General features: G+C 63.3%; 1 protein-coding gene across 1 annotated transcript in view; it reads right to left on the reverse strand.

Moving 5' to 3' along the window:
• Window positions 1-215: 215 nt before the first annotated feature.
• Window positions 216-19,279, reverse strand: part of Arhgap42 (Rho GTPase activating protein 42) — a 109,063-nt gene continuing 89,999 nt past the window's right edge. Inside the window, 9 exon segments of the mRNA XM_042682986.1 lie at window positions 216-2,679; window positions 3,039-3,118; window positions 8,980-9,042; window positions 9,820-9,976; window positions 10,297-10,531; window positions 10,533-10,678; window positions 11,972-12,116; window positions 12,525-12,684; window positions 16,422-16,527. Coding sequence (XP_042538920.1) covers window positions 2,591-2,679; window positions 3,039-3,118; window positions 8,980-9,042; window positions 9,820-9,976; window positions 10,297-10,531; window positions 10,533-10,678; window positions 11,972-12,116; window positions 12,525-12,684; window positions 16,422-16,527 — 1,181 coding nt within the window. The 3' untranslated portion in view covers window positions 216-2,590.

A 19,279-nucleotide genomic window follows, 5' to 3' on the forward strand; every position in this document is an offset into this window, starting at 1 on the left:
GCAACAGGTGGCGCAGCTAACATGCGCGTCATAAATTTATTTTTAAAGTAATTCCTAACAGTGCAAACAAACAGGGATAACACAGCAATACACATTGAGTGATAGGAGCTTTTCCCAAGTTGGTGAATGCGCGCACGCGCGCGCGTGCACACACACACACACACACACGAGCACAGATAAACACAGACACATTACAAAATAAACAGAGTCCCTTATGATAACTTAGTGACAAACGTGTCCATATTTATTAATCTGGCATGTTGTTGCCCGTAAAGAAGCCGTGTTTCATAGAGGAACTACAGTACCTTGAACCGCGCACAAATAGAATTCTGAATTAAACCCCAGCATCCTCCCTGCCAAACTCCCTGTGTGTAAAAGTCTCGCCTCCGAGTTGGACACCGGGATTGCGGCCTTCAGCTTTCGCAGCTCTCCGCTGCAGGGCCGCGGCTGGCGTCTTGGGCTTTGGGGAACAAGGTCGGTCGGTTCATCGATGTCAGCCGGCGGTGCTGAGACGCCGCAGGGCACAGCTGTCTGCTGGAAGTCCTCCTGCCTCCTTCCGCCCCACGGTGCTGCAGTGCTGGGCCGGGGGCAGGGCTCTGCTCTTCAGGACATCCATTTCCCCGCAGAGCTCAGGACACAGGGCCCGCCATCGTGGCCTTGTTCTGGAACTGATGAGGAAAGAGACCCCTGGACCGCCAGCAACACGTGCCCAGCACGCAGCCAGCATCCTGCGAGACTGACACTCCTGTCCAGGCCCCACGCTCTCCAAGCCCAGGCCACGTACCCGAGGAAGACCACGCTGGCGATGGCCCGGTGCTGTGGTCGTGGGAAACGGAGTCTCGCTGCTAAGTACCTGGACTGAGTCTGTGAACCACACTAGATGGGCCGGGGCAGACTCCTCGGGGGCGAGTGACCTCACCGATAGCGTTTTGATTTTGGAAAATGCCGGAGAAGCAGAGGTGAACTACACAGCGACCTCTGCCTTAAGGTGGAACTGAAGTGAGAGGGAACCGCTGACCGCGGGAGGGAGGAGGAAGGACAGACTTGCATCAGCACTTCCCAAGACCTCCCTAACTTACACCTCCACCACCACACTTCCATTCACATTACTTCACATTTCCATTCATGTGTGCACTCATTCACTCACTCACTGACCGCCCTCCTGACCTGTCTGTCACTATTACACTTGACTAGTTCACCCTGACCCATTTTTCAAATTTAAGTCACAAGAACTCTCAGGCCATAGTGGTGTGTGTGCTCAATCTAGAAATAGTCAAAATAGGAGGAACTGGGATTGCAGACACTCAGAGACATAGAGAGTTTTCCACAGCAGCTACCCGAGCATCCGGGAGGAGAGAAAGCTCTGGAGAAAGACAAAGGCCAGGACACACACAGACAGACCTACAGAAATCATATATTAGAATTACTGACGCGGAGGGCTGCGGGTGAGCAGTCCCCAAGGTACAACGGGTAGCAAATGCATCTCCACTCCACGCCTCAGAAGGCCAGTGGAATTCCTAGGAAAGACAAAACCTGAGTGGCAGACAGACAACCGTGTCTGGATGTCACCCCTGAGGGGAGAGCACAACGCCCAACTCTGTGGTACAAATACAAGCGTCCTGCACTTTCGTATTGCTTTTTCCGTCTTAACCGAGAGCTGATCTACACGGCGGCTTTCCTTCGAACGGCCTCCGTCACGAGTGTGGAAGGGTGTCTCCGTTAGCCAAGAGGCTGAGCGCTGAGCGCCCACCCACGCTCCGCATCCACGCGTGCGATGTCACCGTGGCGTTACCAGCAGATGTGTACGGAGGACTCGTCAGCATGTCTGTTTTAACATGAAACCGTATGAAATCCCACAGTTAGGAAGATGGTTTCACGGGAACTCTGGAGGAGGGCGTCAGTCTCGGGACTGACCACGGAGCCGCCGCCGCCCAGCCAGAGCAGCTGTGCGGGGCCGGCGTGCGGCTTCCAGCATGCCGCCACCACCTGGCTCTCCGGACGCCACACGTGCCCATCCGCGGCCACCGCCGTCGACTTGGAAACAAACAGAACACCTCACATGAGAACACAGACTTCTCTCACTTTGAAATGTTCAGGACCAGCAGAACAATCACATACAAAAGAAGTGTACTTCTTTACAGACAAATAAGAAATGAATGATTTAAATTACTCTTTAAAGTCCTGATTCCAAGTTTCCCCAGAGACTACCAGGCCGGGAAGTTCCGAGCTCAAAATCCACGCAGCGGAGTTCTGGCTTCCGAATTTTAGGGGATACAGCGATGAACATGAATGCAGTAACCGAGAATACAAGCGTCACGGAGGAAACATCATAGAAAATTACTTATTATCAAAAAAAGCAGGTTATTAAAACAACGAGAAAACAAGCCATAAAAGAATGGCTGTGATCTAAACATATTGTTTTTTCCTTTTTCCATTAACGGAGCTACACAGTCTGCTGGTGTGGAACTTGACAGAAATTGACTGTTTACATTTCGTGGGCCGGTCCTCCTATCTGTGTCAGATAAAATCATCGCGCTTATTACTCGTTACCATGGATACCATGAAGATGCGGCCGGCACCGGCGACAGCACTAGAGGAAGACAACGTAGTTCTCGGGGACGAGTCCCGTCTTGCCTTCGTAGGTAGCTTTCAACCACCCGGGTTCCACGGAGGGGTACACTGGCAAAGCAGAGGGGGAAAGGTGTCAGCGAGGGCGGGCTGCAAACCGGGGTGGGAAGCCAGAGGGACTGGAATGCGCACACAGACATCCTCACACGGACGTCCACGCAACACACACACACACGTGTGTGCTGCAGGCGCTGTGTTTACAGTCATCACACACAGGTGAGAGGCAGGGACCACACACACACACACACACACACCAACCACGCGCTGCCCACGGCGGGGGAGGAGGGCGTCTGCAAGGATTCGATGGGTTGGCTTAGGACGCAGAGTGAGGAGCAGGACCTGGGGCTCCCTGCTTCTCCTCCAGGCCCTCCGCCCGCCCGGCGCGCCCCTGGGGGTGCCACTTCACTCACCGTTGGAGAAGAGCGCCCCCTGAGGGAAGGAGAGCTCGTGGCTGTGTTCGGCCTTGCAGGAGTACATGGCTCTGGCTTGCCTGGAAGAGCAGGGACATGGTAAACACCACGGCCCGGCCCAGCCGCACCCACACAGAACAGTCGTGGGGCGGGGCAGCTGGCGTGTCACACGCGCGGAGGAAGTGTGGGCTGCTGAGACCGGCCGCACAGGCCCTCTGCCCCCCACGCTTCCTGAACACCACGCTGACCTTGCCTGCTCAGTCTTGAACTACAAACCTCCTGATCTCTGCCTCCTAAGCAGCTGGGAGGTCAGGTGTGGGCCGACACACTTCGGGGGGCGGAGGCATCCTGTGCGCTCAGCTTCTAGAGAGTCTAGAGGCAGCCTGGGGCCCCGTATGTGTCAGAGAAACAGGACTGACAGCGGGCGGCGGGGGGGGGGGGGTGGGGGGGGGGCGCCGGGGAGGAGCCGGGCAGGTGGGCAGGAGCGGTGTGATCTCTGGGTCACTACCAGGTCCCAACTTCCCCTAAACACCAAACCACGGGAGTTTTGATAGCAATCTAGCCACATACAACCATTTACTTTAAGCGAGGATGGTAAAGCTGCTTCTTTCAAAATATGTAAATATTTTCAAACTTCCGAATTTTCTACCCTCAAAACTTCCTCCAGTAACAGCACCGCATTTCTGTGAGTCACTAAGACACACAATGAAACAACTTCCAACGCCGTAGCATTGCTTACAAGACTCTATGCCACAATGCTTTAAACGCAACCCAAGTCCATACTGTTTTGGGCAGAAAACCTGCTCCTGGTGGCGTTTCGGGGGGGGGTGGGGGGTGAAGCACTGCTACAGCCCAGCTGCACACGGCCCGAACAGAGCAGGCCACGCTGCCCCCAGTTTGTGGCGACCGGTTCCCGTGACCTGACAGAGCTCGCGGGGTGCGGTGTCCGCGCGCATGGCCGGATGATTTAATGCAGCTCTGGGCCACGCCGAGCCTCCTCTCCAGGTGCTAATGCCTCCTCTTTGCCTGTGGCGCGGACTGAAGAGCAGGTGAAAATAACCTGTCAGCTATTGTGTCTCTCATCAGAAGACTCTAATGCCTCTTTGAAAAGGGTTTTGAAGAGCTTGCTTCTGGCCGCGTGGAGAATGAGGTAATGACACTCAATCCTCAGAGCCATTTCTCCCATCATCATTAGGGAAATGATCTGCTCGCAGCCGAGCCGGCTCCGCCTAGACCGGGCCACGTGACCCTACCGGGAGATGCGGAGGCCTGAGAAGGCCAGAGTGGGAAACCTGCCAGTCTGATCGAGAACATGAGACATAAAATGGCCCCACAGGCGGGGAGAGGGAGCAGGTGAGGGAGGGCTGGAGACACAGTTCTACACCCTGAACGCTACCAACCAAGATGGAAATGTCCAGCGTCATATCTAACACACAGATCCAGACAGCATGGGATTCCATACCAGGCGGCGACCACAGAGCCGGCTGCCGGAGAGCACGCGGGAGGAGGGCAGGCGGGAGGGGGGCAGGCGGGAGGGGGCAGGCGGGAGGGGGCAGGCGGGAGGGGGGCAGGCGGGAGGGGGGCAGGCGGGAGGGGGCAGGCGGGAGGGGGGCAGGCGGGAGGGGGGCAGGCGGGAGGGGGGCAGGCGGGAGGGGGGCAGGCGGGGGGGCAGGCGGGAGGAGGGCAGGCGGGAGGGGGCAGGCGGGAGGGGGCAGGCGGGAGGGGGCAGGCGGGAGGGGGGCAGGCGGGGGGGCAGGCGGGAGGAGGGCAGGCGGGAGGGGGCAGACGGGAGGAGGGCAGGCGGGAGGGGGCAGGCGGGAGGGGGGCAGGCGGGAGGGGGGCAGGCGGGAGGAGGGCAGGCGGGAGGGCAGGCGGGAGGAGGGCAGGCGGGAGGGGGGCAGGCGGGAGGAGGGCAGGCGGGAGGAGGCGGGCGGGGGGCAGGCGGGAGGAGGGCAGGCGGGAGGCGGGCGGGGGGCAGGCGGGAGGGGGGGAAGGTGGGAGGGGGGCGGGCGGGAGGAGGGCGGGCGGGGGGCGGGTGGGAGGGGGCAGGCGGGAGGGGGGCAGGCGGGAGGGGGGCAGGCGGGAGGGGGGCAGGCGGGAGGGGGGCAGGCGGGGGGGCAGGCGGGAGGAGGGCAGGCGGGAGGGGGCAGGCGGGAGGGGGCAGGCGGGAGGGGGCAGGCGGGAGGGGGGCAGGCGGGGGGGCAGGCGGGAGGAGGGCAGGCGGGAGGGGGCAGGCGGGAGGGGGCAGGCGGGAGGGGGGCAGGCGGGAGGGGGGCAGGCGGGAGGAGGGCAGGCGGGAGGGCAGGCGGGAGGAGGGCAGGCGGGAGGGGGGCAGGCGGGAGGAGGGCAGGCGGGAGGAGGCGGGCGGGGGGCAGGCGGGAGGAGGGCAGGCGGGAGGCGGGCGGGGGGCAGGCGGGAGGGGGGGGAAGGTGGGAGGGGGGCGGGCGGGAGGAGGGCGGGCGGGGGGCGGGTGGGAGGGGGCAGGCGGGAGGGGGCACACGGGAGGAGGGCACGTGGGAGGAGGGTGGGCGGGAGGGCAGGCAGGAGGGCACGCAGGCACCGTGGACCAACCACAGCAGCGTCCTGCAGGCTTGTCCTCAGCCAGACTCCTCAATGGCCGGTGACCGTTTCCCAACAGCACTGTGTGTGCTGCGAATCAGCCACACTTTCTTACAGATCTGGCTGATTCCGGCTGGATGCAGCGGTGAACGCCCGGGGGACAGGGCAAGCTAACACGACACACGGCAGCCCCCAAGACCAAGGAGAAGAGCGGGGAGGCGAGGCCCGTGGATTCCATCACCCACGCGCTCAGGCGAGACAGTGAACAACACACATCCTTGTCCGTGTGCTGAGCGCACAGACCTCCAAGGGGTGTGACTCTGAGCCGTGACCGAGGCCAGGTCCTGAGCAGGCCCGCCTGACCGTGTGTGCAGCTTGTGAAAAGCTCTGAGCCAGTCCACAAGCGCCGTGGCTCAGCTGCTGAAGGAGGACTGGGCCCCGAGCACAGAACGCGGGGCTCTCGCTCATCAGCAGGTAGTTCAGAGTATTTAGAGCCAGCACGTGGGCCTGCCCGCGGGTGGCTAAGCACCTACGACGTCCCTTATATGCCAGCGTCTAATTTATTCACTGCCAGTTTTCTTAGAGCTCTGGGAAGATGTCTTTCTCATTGCAGTCCTGTCAGACCCCTTGCTCCTCACCCTCCGACTCAACCAATCACACTGAAACACTCAGAAAAAAAATGCGCCTTCATTTCCTGCCGTTGCTCTGACGCAAAGCATCCATGACCAAGGATGACAAGGGGGCATGTGGGAAGGTGTGCACGTCACGGAAGGGACTGGGCGGGCTTCAGGTTTTGGCGTGCACGTGTGTGTGTGTGTGTGTGTGTGTGTGTGTGTGTGTGTGTGTGTGGTGCTGGAATCCATTTCCCATCAGCACAGGAAGGATGCTCTTGAGACTTTCCCCAAGACCGTGTGGAGCTTCCTAATGGAAGGGCTCCATCTAGTGGAGCCCGACGGAGGGGAAGGTTAACTCAGAGATTGCAGTGAGCTCTGGCCAGCCAGGGCTCGGGCTCCTTGTGCCCTGAGAGAAAGGAAGCCAATGAAGATGAGAGAGGAGCAGGCGCCGTGGACAGAGGCCACTGCAGGTGGGACCGGCAAGGCTGCCGTCGCCTTGGTGAGATGTTAAAGCGATGGCTTTGTGGAGTGCTAACAAGCAGAAACCAACCGACCCAGGCACAAGCCCCAGATGCATGGTGAGGCGCCGAGCCGAGCTCGGGCCGCAGGCCAGCATTACCTCCCATGAACGGCATACGCGGTGTAATGTGTACGTATTTAACCAACAGCACACGTGTCGTAATGTATACGTATTTAACCAACAGCACACATGTTGTATTATGTACGTATTTAACCAACAGCACACGTGTTGTAATGTATACGTATTTAACCAACAGCACACGTGTTGTATTATGTACGTATTTAACCAACAGCACACGTGTTGTACTGTGTAAATATTTAACAAAGTGTGCCACACTTTTACAAGGTTGATAAAATTCTTTGGTTGGATAACTTCTGTAAGAAACACAGAAATTCCTAAATTATCTCTGATTCCTTCGCTTCACGGACTGATTTAGCCCGACAGGCAAAACTAAAAAATGCCCCAGTAGAGCCAAAGGAAGAAGAAAGGAAAAAGTCAGGCTTATTCTTCAAACTCTCTTGTATCTCTCATGCCATTTAACAACAAATACTCCAGTGCCTCCTCTAGAAAGCAAATGCTAGAAAACGTCAACCTTTGTGACCTTCTCCTACTCACATGCACAGCGACGGCCCACTGCAGATGGGAAGAATCGGCTGGGAACGGGACGGGGACAGCGGGATGGGGGGACAGCGGGACAGGGGGACAGCGGGACAGGGGACAGAGGGACAGGGGGACGGGGGACAGAGGGACAGGGGGACGGGGGACAGAGGGACAGGGGGACAGGGGGACGGGGGACAGAGGGACAGGGGGACGGGGGACAGAGGGACGGGGGGATGGGGGGACGGGGGACAGGGGGAGGGGGGACAGCGGGACGGGGGGGACAGCGGGACGGGAGGACGGGGGACAGGGGGAGGGGGGACAGCGGGACGGGGGGACAGCAGGACAGGGGGACGGGGGACAGGGGGACGGGGGACAGGGGGACAGGGGGACAGCGGGACGGGGGGACAGCGGGACGGGGGGACAGCGAGACGGGGGGACAGGGGGACGGGGGGACAGGGGGACGGGGGGACAGGGGGACGGGGGGACGGGGACAGCAGGACAGGGGGACGGGGGGACAGGGGGACGGGAGGACAGGGGGATGGGGGACGGGGGGACGGGGGGACGGGGGGGACAGGGGGACAGCAGGACGGGGGGGACGGGGGGACGGCGGGACAGGGGGACGGGGGGACAGGGGGACGGGGGGACAGCGGGACGGGGGGACGGGTGGACAGCGGGACGGGGGGACGGGGGGACAGCGGGACGGGGGGACGGGGGGGACAGCGGGACAGTGGGACGGGGGGACGGGGGGGACAGCGGGACGGGGGGGACAGCGGGACGGGGGGACGGGGGGACGGGGGGACAGCAGGACGGGGGGACGGGGGGACAGTGGGACGGGGGGACGGGGGGGACAGCGGGACGGGGGGGACAGCGGGACGGGGGACGGGGGGACAGGGGGACGGGGGGGACGGGGGGACAGCAGGACGGGGGGGACGGGGGACGGGGGGACGGGGGGACGGGGGGACAGGGGGAGGGGGACAGGGGGACGGGGACAGTAAGATAGTGAAACAGCGGGACAGTAGGACAGTGGGACGGGGGGACAGCGGGACAGCAGGACAGCGGGACGGGGGGGACAGCGGGACAGCGGGACGGGGGGACGGGGACAGTGAGACAGTGGGACAGAGGGACGGTGAGACAGTGGGACAGTGACACAGTGGGACAGCGGGACGGAGGGACGGGGGGGACAGCAGGACAGCGGGACAGCGGGACAGGGGGATGGAGGGACGGGGGGACAGCAGGACAGCGGGACAGCGGGAGCTGAAGCAGAGGCTCAGTGCAGCGGCAGCAGGATGCAGCCTGGCATCCCACCCTCCATGCAGCGCCCGGGCTGGGGAAATTAGCTATCTCTACAATGCTGCAGTCATTTTCAAGAATGCGTATCCCTGAGGATTATTCCAGAAAAACGTATGTAACTTTTATAAGTTCAAAAAACCCACTTTTGAAAATTGGGACCCAAACATTGTCATCGAAGCCAGCAGGGGCTGTGGCGGTGTCTGCCGCTTAGGAAGGCTGCCTTCCCCCTCCTCTGCGGGGGCCCTGTGACCAGACGCCGTCTGGCACGGGGCCGGTGGGCGTGTCTGGCCAGTGGCAGCACGAGGCGGCGTGTCGCCATTTCTTTCTCAGGTGTGCGTAAAGGTTGCTGGGAACTCACCGCCCGGAGGAAGCCGCCTTCACAGAGCCGGCCTTCTCAAACAGCTGGGCCTTTGCTGCCACTCTGAAAAGGAAGTGACTGCATGTAAATACGGTTTTATGAATGACTCCGTGTTATCTTCATGCTTCCACTTTTGGAAAGATGACCTTCATTTAAAAAAATGAAGTCAGCCAGAAAATCAACCAGCTCAGCGTGAACATTCAAGCCAAACAGGATGGGCTGGGCCGGGGTGCCCCTTCTGCCCACCCCCCCCAGCTGTGCCTTAAACTTCAGTTGAGAGGGATTTGAGCTGCGGGGTCCTCTCCTGAGGACCTTACACCTCGAACCCCTTTTCTGCTTCAGAAAACAAGGAAACAGAGAGGAAGCTTTTCTTCCCACTCTGCTTCCGGCTGGAGGCGAGGGAAGAATGGGAGCATGGAGTCAATGGGACAGGGGCGGCGAGGTCCCCCTGACTGCTGGCTGGAGGCGAGGGAAGAATGGGAGCATGGAGTCAATGGGACAGGGGCGGCGAGGTCCCCCTGACTGCTGGGAGCAAGCAGACCCTCCACCCTGTGGCTGCCCTACCTGTCTCTTGTCCCCTGAGAAGCCGAGCCCTGAGCGGGTGCGCGGCGCCCTGAGCGGGTGCGCGGCGCCCTGAGCGGGTGCGCGGCGCCCTGAGCGGGAGCGCGGCGCCCTGAGCGGGAGCGCGGCGCCCTGAGCGGGTGTGCGCGGCGCCGAGCGGGAGCGCGGCGCCCTGAGCGGGTGCGCGGCGCCCTGAGCGGGTGCGGCGGTCTGCAGAGTCGGTGCGTGGCGCTCTGCCCCCCCGGGGGACACAGGCAAAGCAAACCTGTCCTCACTTACACTGAGCCAGGCCTCTGGTAGCCATTGCTGGACGCCGTGTCTGGCCTTAGCCTCCTGAACATTTTGGGGGGCAGCTCTGGGTTTGGTGTGGCTTTGGGTGACTCCTTGGAGCCTAGAGAAGTTAAGCTTTGAACGGATCCGCTGTAGCTCTTGTTTCCTAAAAAGCAAGCCCAGGAGAACAGACAAAATAATAGCACTAACGCTGTACGCGTGCACCACAAAGGAAGCATTTCCTCCAGGGCTGAACGGGAAGGCACAGAATGTTCTTTGGGTGCAGCTGTCCCCCACTCAGCAGATCAAAATCTACGGTAATTACAAAGACATCGCCTCCGGCAGGGAGAGAGGCAGGCAGAGGGTGACAGGATCGGGAGGATCCAGGCGCCAAGCAGAAGAGCGTATGTCCTTCGTTTCAGCCCTTAGCCTCGCTGCGGCATGGCGGGCGCGCAGGTGGTCACCGCCCGGGCCCGCGCTGCTTACCTTCAGCTGCAGAGACAGATCGGAGAGAGCAGCCCGGGGTTCTCCGGAGCCCCGGAAGCCCGTAGGGGCCCTTCTTGACAGGGTCCGCGGGTGGGGAGCCGTCCCCCGGGCTGGCCACCGAGGCCACGCTCTGACTGTCCGACTCGGCGTCTGTTTTGGCGGCGTCTTCGCGAGAGCTCGATTCGGGGCTGGTGGTCCAGAGACCCAGACTCTTCTGCCCACTGGAGGGCGACGGGGGTGGCGATCCAGGGGACCCCTCCGGGCTTCTCCCGGGGCGGGCAGGGGGCCGGCTTGCTCGTGCTGTTCTGTTCGGAGGAGTGGGAGGACAGGGACTCGATGCTGCCCATGGGCGTGCTGTCCGGGCTGCTGCTGTACGAGTCACCTGAGCGGCAGGACGCAGACAGACAACGCTGAACGCTGGCCGCAGGCTACCCGCCCCTCCCCTGCCCAACCGGACCCCGCAGGTCTGCGCAGCCCAGGGCTGGCCTCGGTACTGCGGAACGCCCAAGCAGGATTCTGTCCAGAGCTCGGAACCGCTGCCTGGTGTTCACACACTGACCCCGGTGAGACTGCGTGTCTCAAGCAGTGTGGAGGTGGAAACGCAGCTCCCACTGGGGACGGCTCGGGACTCGGTGGACCAGAGGCCGGTACCCGCCTTCACCTTCCCATCCCCAGTGATGGAGGCAGTCCACACACACCAGCCCATCCACACACACGCCCTCCATGCACACGCCCCTCCACGCACACGCCCCTCCACGCACACGCCCCTCCACGCACACACCCCTGGATCCACGCACACGCCCCTCCACACAGACGCCCCTCCACGCACACGCCCCTCCACGCACACGCCCCCTCCACGCACACGCCCCTCCACGCACACGCCCCCTCCATGCACACGCCCCCTCCACGCACACGCCCCCTCCACGCACACGCCCCTCCACGCACACGCCCTTCCACGCACACACCCCTGGATCCACGCACACGCCCCTCCACACAGACGCCCCTCCACGCACACGCCCCTCCACGCACACGCCCCTCCACGCACACACCCCTGGATCCACGCACACGCCCCTCCACACAGACGCCCCTCCACGCACACGCCCCTCCACGCACACGCCCCTCCACGCACATACCCCTGGATCCACGCACACGCCCCTCCACGCACACGCCCCTCCACGCCCCTCCGTGCAGGCACTACAGGGGCACAGCTACAAGAGGCCGGCTGTCTGGTGAAGCTTATTTTCTTACTACTCTTAAAATAATCATATCAAGGAGCCAGAGACAGACGTGGAGCACCGCCACGCACATCCACGCACACTCAGACCGTTTTGTTAAGTGAGGTCTGCAGGGAGGCGCGAGCGGAGGCCGCGGTGTGGAGACGGCGCGGCTCGAGCTGCCCGTGTGAGAATGCATGGTGGGGACCTCTTTCCTTCCTTCCTCCCCGACACCCCAAGGCCAGGCTCTGAGAACTCAGCGTGAGAGCCAGCAAGCAAGACCATGGCTATTTTCACTGACTTTCTCCTGTTTTCTTATGAACCACTTGGACGACAGGACCAAACCTGGCCATTCCTACCGCGCTGAATGGCGCCCGGACTCCGTCTTCCTCCCCCTTGGTGGCAACAGTGGATTTGCGGTCCAGGGAACCCTGGGGGGGAGGGGGTGCGGCTGCACTTACTGTCGGGCTCGGCCAGGCACGGCGTGTACCGCCCCCGGGGCTTCCGAGGGCCGGTGGACAGGCAGATGGCGCGCGCCCTGCGGGACCCGGATCGAGACTGGGGCTGGGGGAGAGGCACGTTCGGGTCTGGGGCCGAGTGGAAGATCTGCACAAGAGAGACGCGGCCAGACTCAGGGACAAGGGCAAGGTCAGCACGAGAGCCACACCGCGGAAACCTCAGAACCACAGTGCTGGCTGACACACGCACACACCGTGTACACAAGCACACACACGCACACGCCACGCATGCACACACCATGCATGTGCGCATGCACACGCACACGCACACACAGAGTCCTTGTGTGACAGGACGCTTCCTCCGCAGTCTTTCTTTTCCATAGCTCCGTATGTCCCAGGAGTGCGAGTCAGGTGAACGATAGCTTTACGCACCCGCACGCAGGACTGGGGGTCTGGGTCAGGACCCCGCCTCGTCTGCAGGGCGCCCCTCCGCCCTCCTCCGAGGTGGCTCAAGCAAGGCTCCCACTGTGGACGGAGGCGTGGAAGCCCAGCCTACCTTCTCGTAGTGCTCGATGAGGATCTCCACCACGATGTTCTGGAACTTGATGCTCATCATGGCGGCCACCGTCTCCTCCTGGGCTCTCATCAGCGTGGGGCCAAATATGACGCCCAGATTGGAGACGGTCATGAGGTTCTGCTGGCTGTGCAGCGACACCCTAGGGAGAGAGGTCAGGCGACAGGCTCAGCGGGGCGCCGGGCTGAGGGCAAGGCTCCGTGCCAGCGCGCCGGCCGCACAGCGCGAACACACTGCACTCGCTCCGTGGACTCACGGTCTGAGACCAATTCCGCTCCTCAGGGCTGGCCTGGGGAGCAATAACATTAAGAATGTAGAAAGCTCCTATGAAATCAACGGCAAGTTGTGGGCTGAAGCCATGGCTGCCACACTGCGAAACTCCTGCCAGCCGGCCCCTGCTCTCCCCCCACAGCCTGCCCCTGCTCTCCCCCTCCCCCACAGCCTGCCCCTGCTCTCCCCCCCCACAGCCTGCCCCTGCTCTCCCCCCACAGCCTGCCCCTGCTCTCACCCTCAGCCTGCCCCTGCTCTCCCCCCACAGCCTGCCCCCTGCTCTCCCCCCACAGCCTGCCCCCTGCTCCCCCCCCTCCCCCACAGCCTGCCCCTGCTCTCCCCCCACAGCCTGCCCCTGCTCCCCCCCTCCCCCACAGCCTGCCCCTGCTCTCCCCCTCCCCCACAGCCTGCCCCTGCTCTCCCCCCACAGCCTGCCCCTGCTCTCCCCCTCCACAGCCTGCCCCTGCTCTCCCCCTCCCCCACAGCCTGCCCCTGCTCTCCCCCTCCACAGCCTGCCCCTGCTCCCCCCCTCCCCCACAGCCTGCCCCTGCTCTCCCCCTCCACAGCCTGCCCCTGCTCCCCCCCTCCCCCACAGCCTGCCCCTGCTCTCCCCCTCCCCCACAGCCTGCCCCTGCTCTCCCCCCACAGCCTGCCCCTGCTCTCCCCCTCCACAGCCTGCCCCTGCTCTCCCCCTCCCCCCACAGCCGGCCCCCTGCTCTCCCCCCCACAGCCTGCCCCTGCTCTCCCCCCCCACAGCCTGCCCCTGCTCTCCCCCCACAGCCTGCCCCTGCTCTCCCCCCACAGCCTGCCCCTGCTCTCCCCCCACAGCCGGCCCCTGCTCTCCCCCCACAGCCTGCCCCTGCTCTCCCCCTCCCCCACAGCCTGCCCCTGCTCTCCCCCTCCCCCACAGCCGGCCCCTGCTCTCCCCCACAGCCTGCCCCTGCTCTCCCCCCCGCAGCCTGCCCCTGCTCTCCCCCCACAGCCTGCCCCTGCTCTCCCCCCCACAGCCTGCCCCTGCTCTCCCCCTCCCCCACAGCCTGCCCCTGCTCTCCCCCCCCACAGCCTGCCCCTGCTCTCCCCCCACAGCCTGCCCCTGCTCTCCCCCCACAGCCTGCCCCTGCTCTCCCCCCTCCCCCACAGCCTGCCCCTGCTCTCCCCCCCACAGCCTGCCCCTGCTCTCCCCCTCCCCCACAGCCTGCCCCTGCTCTCCCCCCCACAGCCTGCCCCTGCTCTCCCCCCACAGCCTGCCCCTGCTCTCCCCCCACAGCCGGCCCCTGCTCTCCCCCCACAGCCTGCCCCTGCTCTCCCCCACAGCCTGCCCCTGCTCTCCCCCTCCCCCACAGCCGGCCCCTGCTCTCCCCCCCACAGCCTGCCCCTGCTCTCCCCCCACAGCCTGCCCCTGCTCTCCCCCCACAGCCTGCCCCTGCTCTCCCCCCCACAGCCTGCCCCTGCTCTCCCCCCACAGCCTGCCCCTGCTCTCCCCCCACAGCCTGCCCCTGCTCTCCCCCCTCCCCCACAGCCTGCCCCTGCTCTCCCCCTCCCCCACAGCCTGCCCCTGCTCTCCCCCCCACAGCCTGCCCCTGCTCTCCCCCCACAGCCTGCCCCTGCTCTCCCCCCACAGCCTGCCCCTGCTCTCCCCCCCACAGCCTGCCCCTGCTCTCCCCCCTCCCCCACAGCCTGCCCCTGCTCTCCCCCCCACAGCCTGCCCCTGCTCACCCCCTCCCCCACAGCCTGCCCCTGCTCTCCCCCCTCCCCCACAGCCTGCCCCTGCTCTCCCCCCCACAGCCTGCCCCTGCTCTCCCCCCACAGCCTGCCCCTGCTCTCCCCCCACAGCCTGCCCCTGCTCTCCCCCCCACAGCCTGCCCCTGCTCTCCCCCTCCCCCACAGCCTGCCCCTGCTCTCCCCCCCACAGCCTGCCCCTGCTCACCCCCTCCCCCACAGCCGGCCCCTGCTCTCCCCCCTCCCCCACAGCCTGCCCCTGCTCTCCCCCTCCCCCACAGCCTGCCCCTGCTCTCCCCCTCCCCCACAGCCTGCCCCTGCTCTCCCCCCACAGCCTGCCCCTGCTCTCCCCCTCCCCCACAGCCTGCCCCTGCTCTCCCCCCCACAGCCTGCCCCTGCTCTCCCCCCACAGCCTGCCCCTGCTCTCACCCTCAGCCTGCCCCTGCTCTCCCCCCACAGCCTGCCCCTGCTCTCCCCCCACAGCCTGCCCCTGCTCTCCCCCTCCCCCACAGCCTGCCCCTGCTCTCCCCCTCCCCCACAGCCTGCCCCTGCTCTCCCCCTCCCCCACAGCCGGCCCCTGCTCTCCCCCTCCCCCACAGCCTGCCCCTGCTCTCCCCCCCCCACAGCCTGCCCCTGCTCTCCCCCTCCCCCACAGCCTGCCCCTGCTCTCCCCCCACAGCCGGCCCCTGCTCTCCCCCTCCCCCCACAGCCTGCCCCTGCTCTCCCCCTCCCCCACAGCCTGCCCCTGCTCTTCCCCTCCCCCATGGCTCAACAAAGGAAATGACTGATGACCAGGAGAGAGACAGCCGGTCCCTCGGACCTGACCCTCACGCATCACATGAGGACTGCAGCAGCAGTGTGCATGCGATCGCTACACTCGCGTGCACCCGTCAGGGGCCGACTTAAAACATAAGAAAGGGCGCAAACGCAGCACTGGCTGCATTTGCTGATCACAGGACTTACACCACCGAAGGGGAAACATTCGCTTCTCCAACGGACCCTTCAACGGTTGAGTTCTCTTCAGAATGAGTTTCTACACTCAGGCATCATATGTGCTCCCGCCTGAGTCATCACAGCAGGCCCGTTACTCGTGTCACACACATAGAAAATTCTAGAAGCCCTCGAGGTCATGCACATCAGGAAGAGAGGTGTCTCCCATCTCAAGTCTCCCAAATGCAAGTCCAGGGTTTCCCTGAGCCCACCAAACCCATCTCTGCTCGGCAGAGGGGCGTCCAGCCTCCTCTTCCTGCCTCTCTTCCTTCTAGAACGTCCCTGGCAGCTCCCCAGGCTGCACAAGCACACGGAAGCCGCCATCATGGCTGCCTTGAAAACACACCGACACAGGCGCCGCGGCTCCCGCCGGCCAGCCCAGCTGCTCAGGGGGCTGGAGATGAGACACGGTCTCAAGCACGTACCTCGCTGGGACATCTCTGTCTAACCACTGACATCCGTTAGCCTGCTGCAAGGTAATGTCTGAGGAAGCAGCATGCACGGATGCACACACACACAGAGCACAAGGTTACACTCCTGCCCAAAGGACATCACTAACTGTACTCCACAACCACAAGAGAGAAAACTTCAGCACAGAAGACATTCCCTGTTCACCGAAGCGGGGAGACCAGCTGGGCCCACTGCCCACAGGAAACACACCGCTCACGCCACAACACGCGTGAAGAAGCCGTGATTCCTCACACACTTCCCGATGGCTATCCATCTCACCATTATTTAACAACTGCAAAGCATATGACTACTCACATAATAGAAGCCGGTAAAGCTACACACAAACACACAAAGATGTATTTTAGACAGCGTCACGTATTTTAAGAAGACACCAGCAGCTCTTAGCGAGTGAACACGTAGAGAGATAAGCAAGCTAAGCCAGAGAATTACTTGACCAGGTGCTTGATTAAGATGTCCAGCATCTCTCTGTTCTTCTCGGGCAGTTTGTGTACCAAGGCGTGCACGGCCTCCACCCTGTAGTTCTGGTCGTCTGACTCTGTGGGGAAGAAAGGTTGCAGACGCTCAAGTTTTAACTGCAGGCATCATAACCTCGCCTGCGCCCCTGAGCCCCCAAAGCCTCGCTTCACAGAGCGGCTGTCTCCATTCCCCGAGACACCAGAGCGCTCCCTCATCTGCTGGGTGTGGAAAAGGCCAGACTGTGTGAAATCAGGGCTGAGGTACCCAGATGTCCCCAAGAAAACCTAACTGGGAATGGAAGACAAGACACACACACACACACACACACACACACACACACACACACACACACAACGTCACTTCCCAACTTTGAGTCCGGGGACCCAGCTGTGGGTCCGTCCCTGCCAAGGAATTGTGACACTTCTAGATCTTCAAATGTCTTCTTTTACACTGAGATGTATTTAAAAAAAACCAAAACAAAATGAAGAACTGAATTTCGTTGAGGAACCTAGTTTGGCATAGAGTAGCTAGTTCCCGCTTGAGTCATACAATAGGTGAATTCCTGGACAGACAACGTATTCTAAATATCGCTGTAATGAATGATGGGATTGCCAGTTGCATCGGAACAACTGAAGAACCAAAGTTCGCGTTGAAAAATCCCACTTGTTATAAAGCAAACTCTGCATAAAGGGACCTGGGCTTAGAGCTGGGAAGTGAAGTAAAAAAACAAACAACAACACCCTAGGAAGCGGTGTCAGTCACGACAGCAAACGACACTGGAACTTTCACTCTTCTTTCTCACCGCACCAGACTGTCAACCGACAGCCTGGTTTTCATCAGACTCTGTCTTCCTAAGTGACAAAAACATTTAGTTTACTCTGCGATCCGTATTGGCTAAGAAGCCCTGCTGCGGGCCGCAACAACACAGACAAGGGTGCTGAGCAACAGGCGGAGGATCCACGCCAGCACACGGTGTCCACGCGCACCCCAGCCTGCCACGGCGGCCCACAGCCCACCCACAGCACCAAGCCGTGCCCACGCACACCCCAGCCTGCCCACGGCAGCCCACAGCCCACCCACAGCACCAAGCAGCGTCCACGGCAGCCCACAGCCCACCCACAGCACCAAGCAGTGCCCACGCACACCCCAGCCTGCCCACGGCAGCCCACAGCCCACCCACAGCACCAAGCCGTGCCCACGCGCACCCCAGCCCATCCACAGCACCCCAGCCTGCCACGGCGGCCCACAGCCCACCCACAGCACCAAGCCGTGCCCACGCACACCCCAGCCTGCCACGGCGGCCCACAGCCCACCCACAGCACCAAGCAGCGTCCACGGCAGCCCACAGCCCACCCACAGCACCAAGCAGTGCCCACGCGCACCCCAGCCCATCCACAGCACCCCAGCCAGCCACGGCGGCCCACAGCCCACCCACAGCACCAAGCAGCGTCCACGGCGGCCCACAGCCCACCCACAGCACCAAGCCTTGTCCACGCACACCCCAGCCTGCCACGGCGGCCCACAGCCCACCCACAGCACCAAGCCGTGTCCACGCGCACCCCAGCCTGCCACGGCGGCCCACAGCCCACCCACAGCACCAAGCAGCGTCCACGGCAGCCCACAGCCCACCCACAGCACCAAGCCGTGCCCACGCACACCCCAGCCTGCCACGGCACCACAGCCTGCCCACGGCGGCCCACAGCCCACCCACAGCACCAAGCCGTGCCCACGCGCACCCCAGCCTGCCACGGCAGCCCACAGCCCACCCACAGCACCAAGCAGTGTCCACGCACACCCCAGCCTGCCACGGCAGCCCACAGCCCACCCACAGCACCAAACAGCGTCCACGGCAGCCCACAGCCCACCCACAGCACCAAGCAGTGTCCACGCACACCCCAGCCTGCCACGGCGGCCCACAGCCCACCCACAGCACCAAGCAGCGTCCACGCGCACCCCAGCCTGCCACGGCGGCACACAGCCCACCCACAGCACCAAGCAGCGTCCACGCGCACCACAGCCCACCCACAGCACCAAGCAGTGTCCAAGCACACCCCAGCCTGCCCACGGCGGCACACAGCCCACCCACAGCACCAAGCCGTGCCCACGCACACCACAGCCTGCCACGGCAGCCCACAGCCCACCCACAGCACCAAGCAGTGTCCACGCACACCCCAGCCCATCCACAGCACCACAGCCTGCCCACGGCGGCCCACAGCCCACCCACAGCACCAAGCAGTGTCCACGCACACCCCAGCCCATCCACAGCACCACAGCCTGCCCACGGTGGCCCACAGCCCACCCACAGCACCAAGCAGTGTCCACGCACACCCCAGCCCATCCACAGTGGCCCACAGCGTTCACGCACACCCCAGCCCATCCACAGCAGCCCAGGGCGTTCACGAACACCCCAGCCCATCCACAGCGGCCCACGGTGTCCACACACACCCCAGCCCATCCACAGCAGTCCACAGCATTCACGCACACCCCAGCCCACCCACAGCAGCCCACAGCGTTCACGCACACCCCAGCCCACCCACAGCGGCCCACGGTGTCCACACACACCCCAGCCCATCCACAGCAGCCCAGGGCATTCACGCACACCCCAGCCCATCCACAGCAGTCCACAGCGTTCACGCACACCCCAGCCCATCCACAGCAGTCCACAGCGTTCACGCACACCCCAGCCCTCCACAGCAGTCTAGGGCGTTCACGCACACCCCAGCCCACCCACAGCGGCCCACAGTGTTCACGCACACCCCAGCCCACACACAGCAGTCCACAGTGTCCACACACACCCCAGCCCACACACAGCAGCCCACAGTGTCCACACA

Source organism: Dipodomys spectabilis, unplaced genomic scaffold (genome assembly GCF_019054845.1).
Source record: "Dipodomys spectabilis isolate Male_0828 unplaced genomic scaffold, ASM1905484v1 ptg000076l, whole genome shotgun sequence".
Lineage (NCBI taxonomy): Eukaryota > Metazoa > Chordata > Mammalia > Rodentia > Heteromyidae > Dipodomys > Dipodomys spectabilis.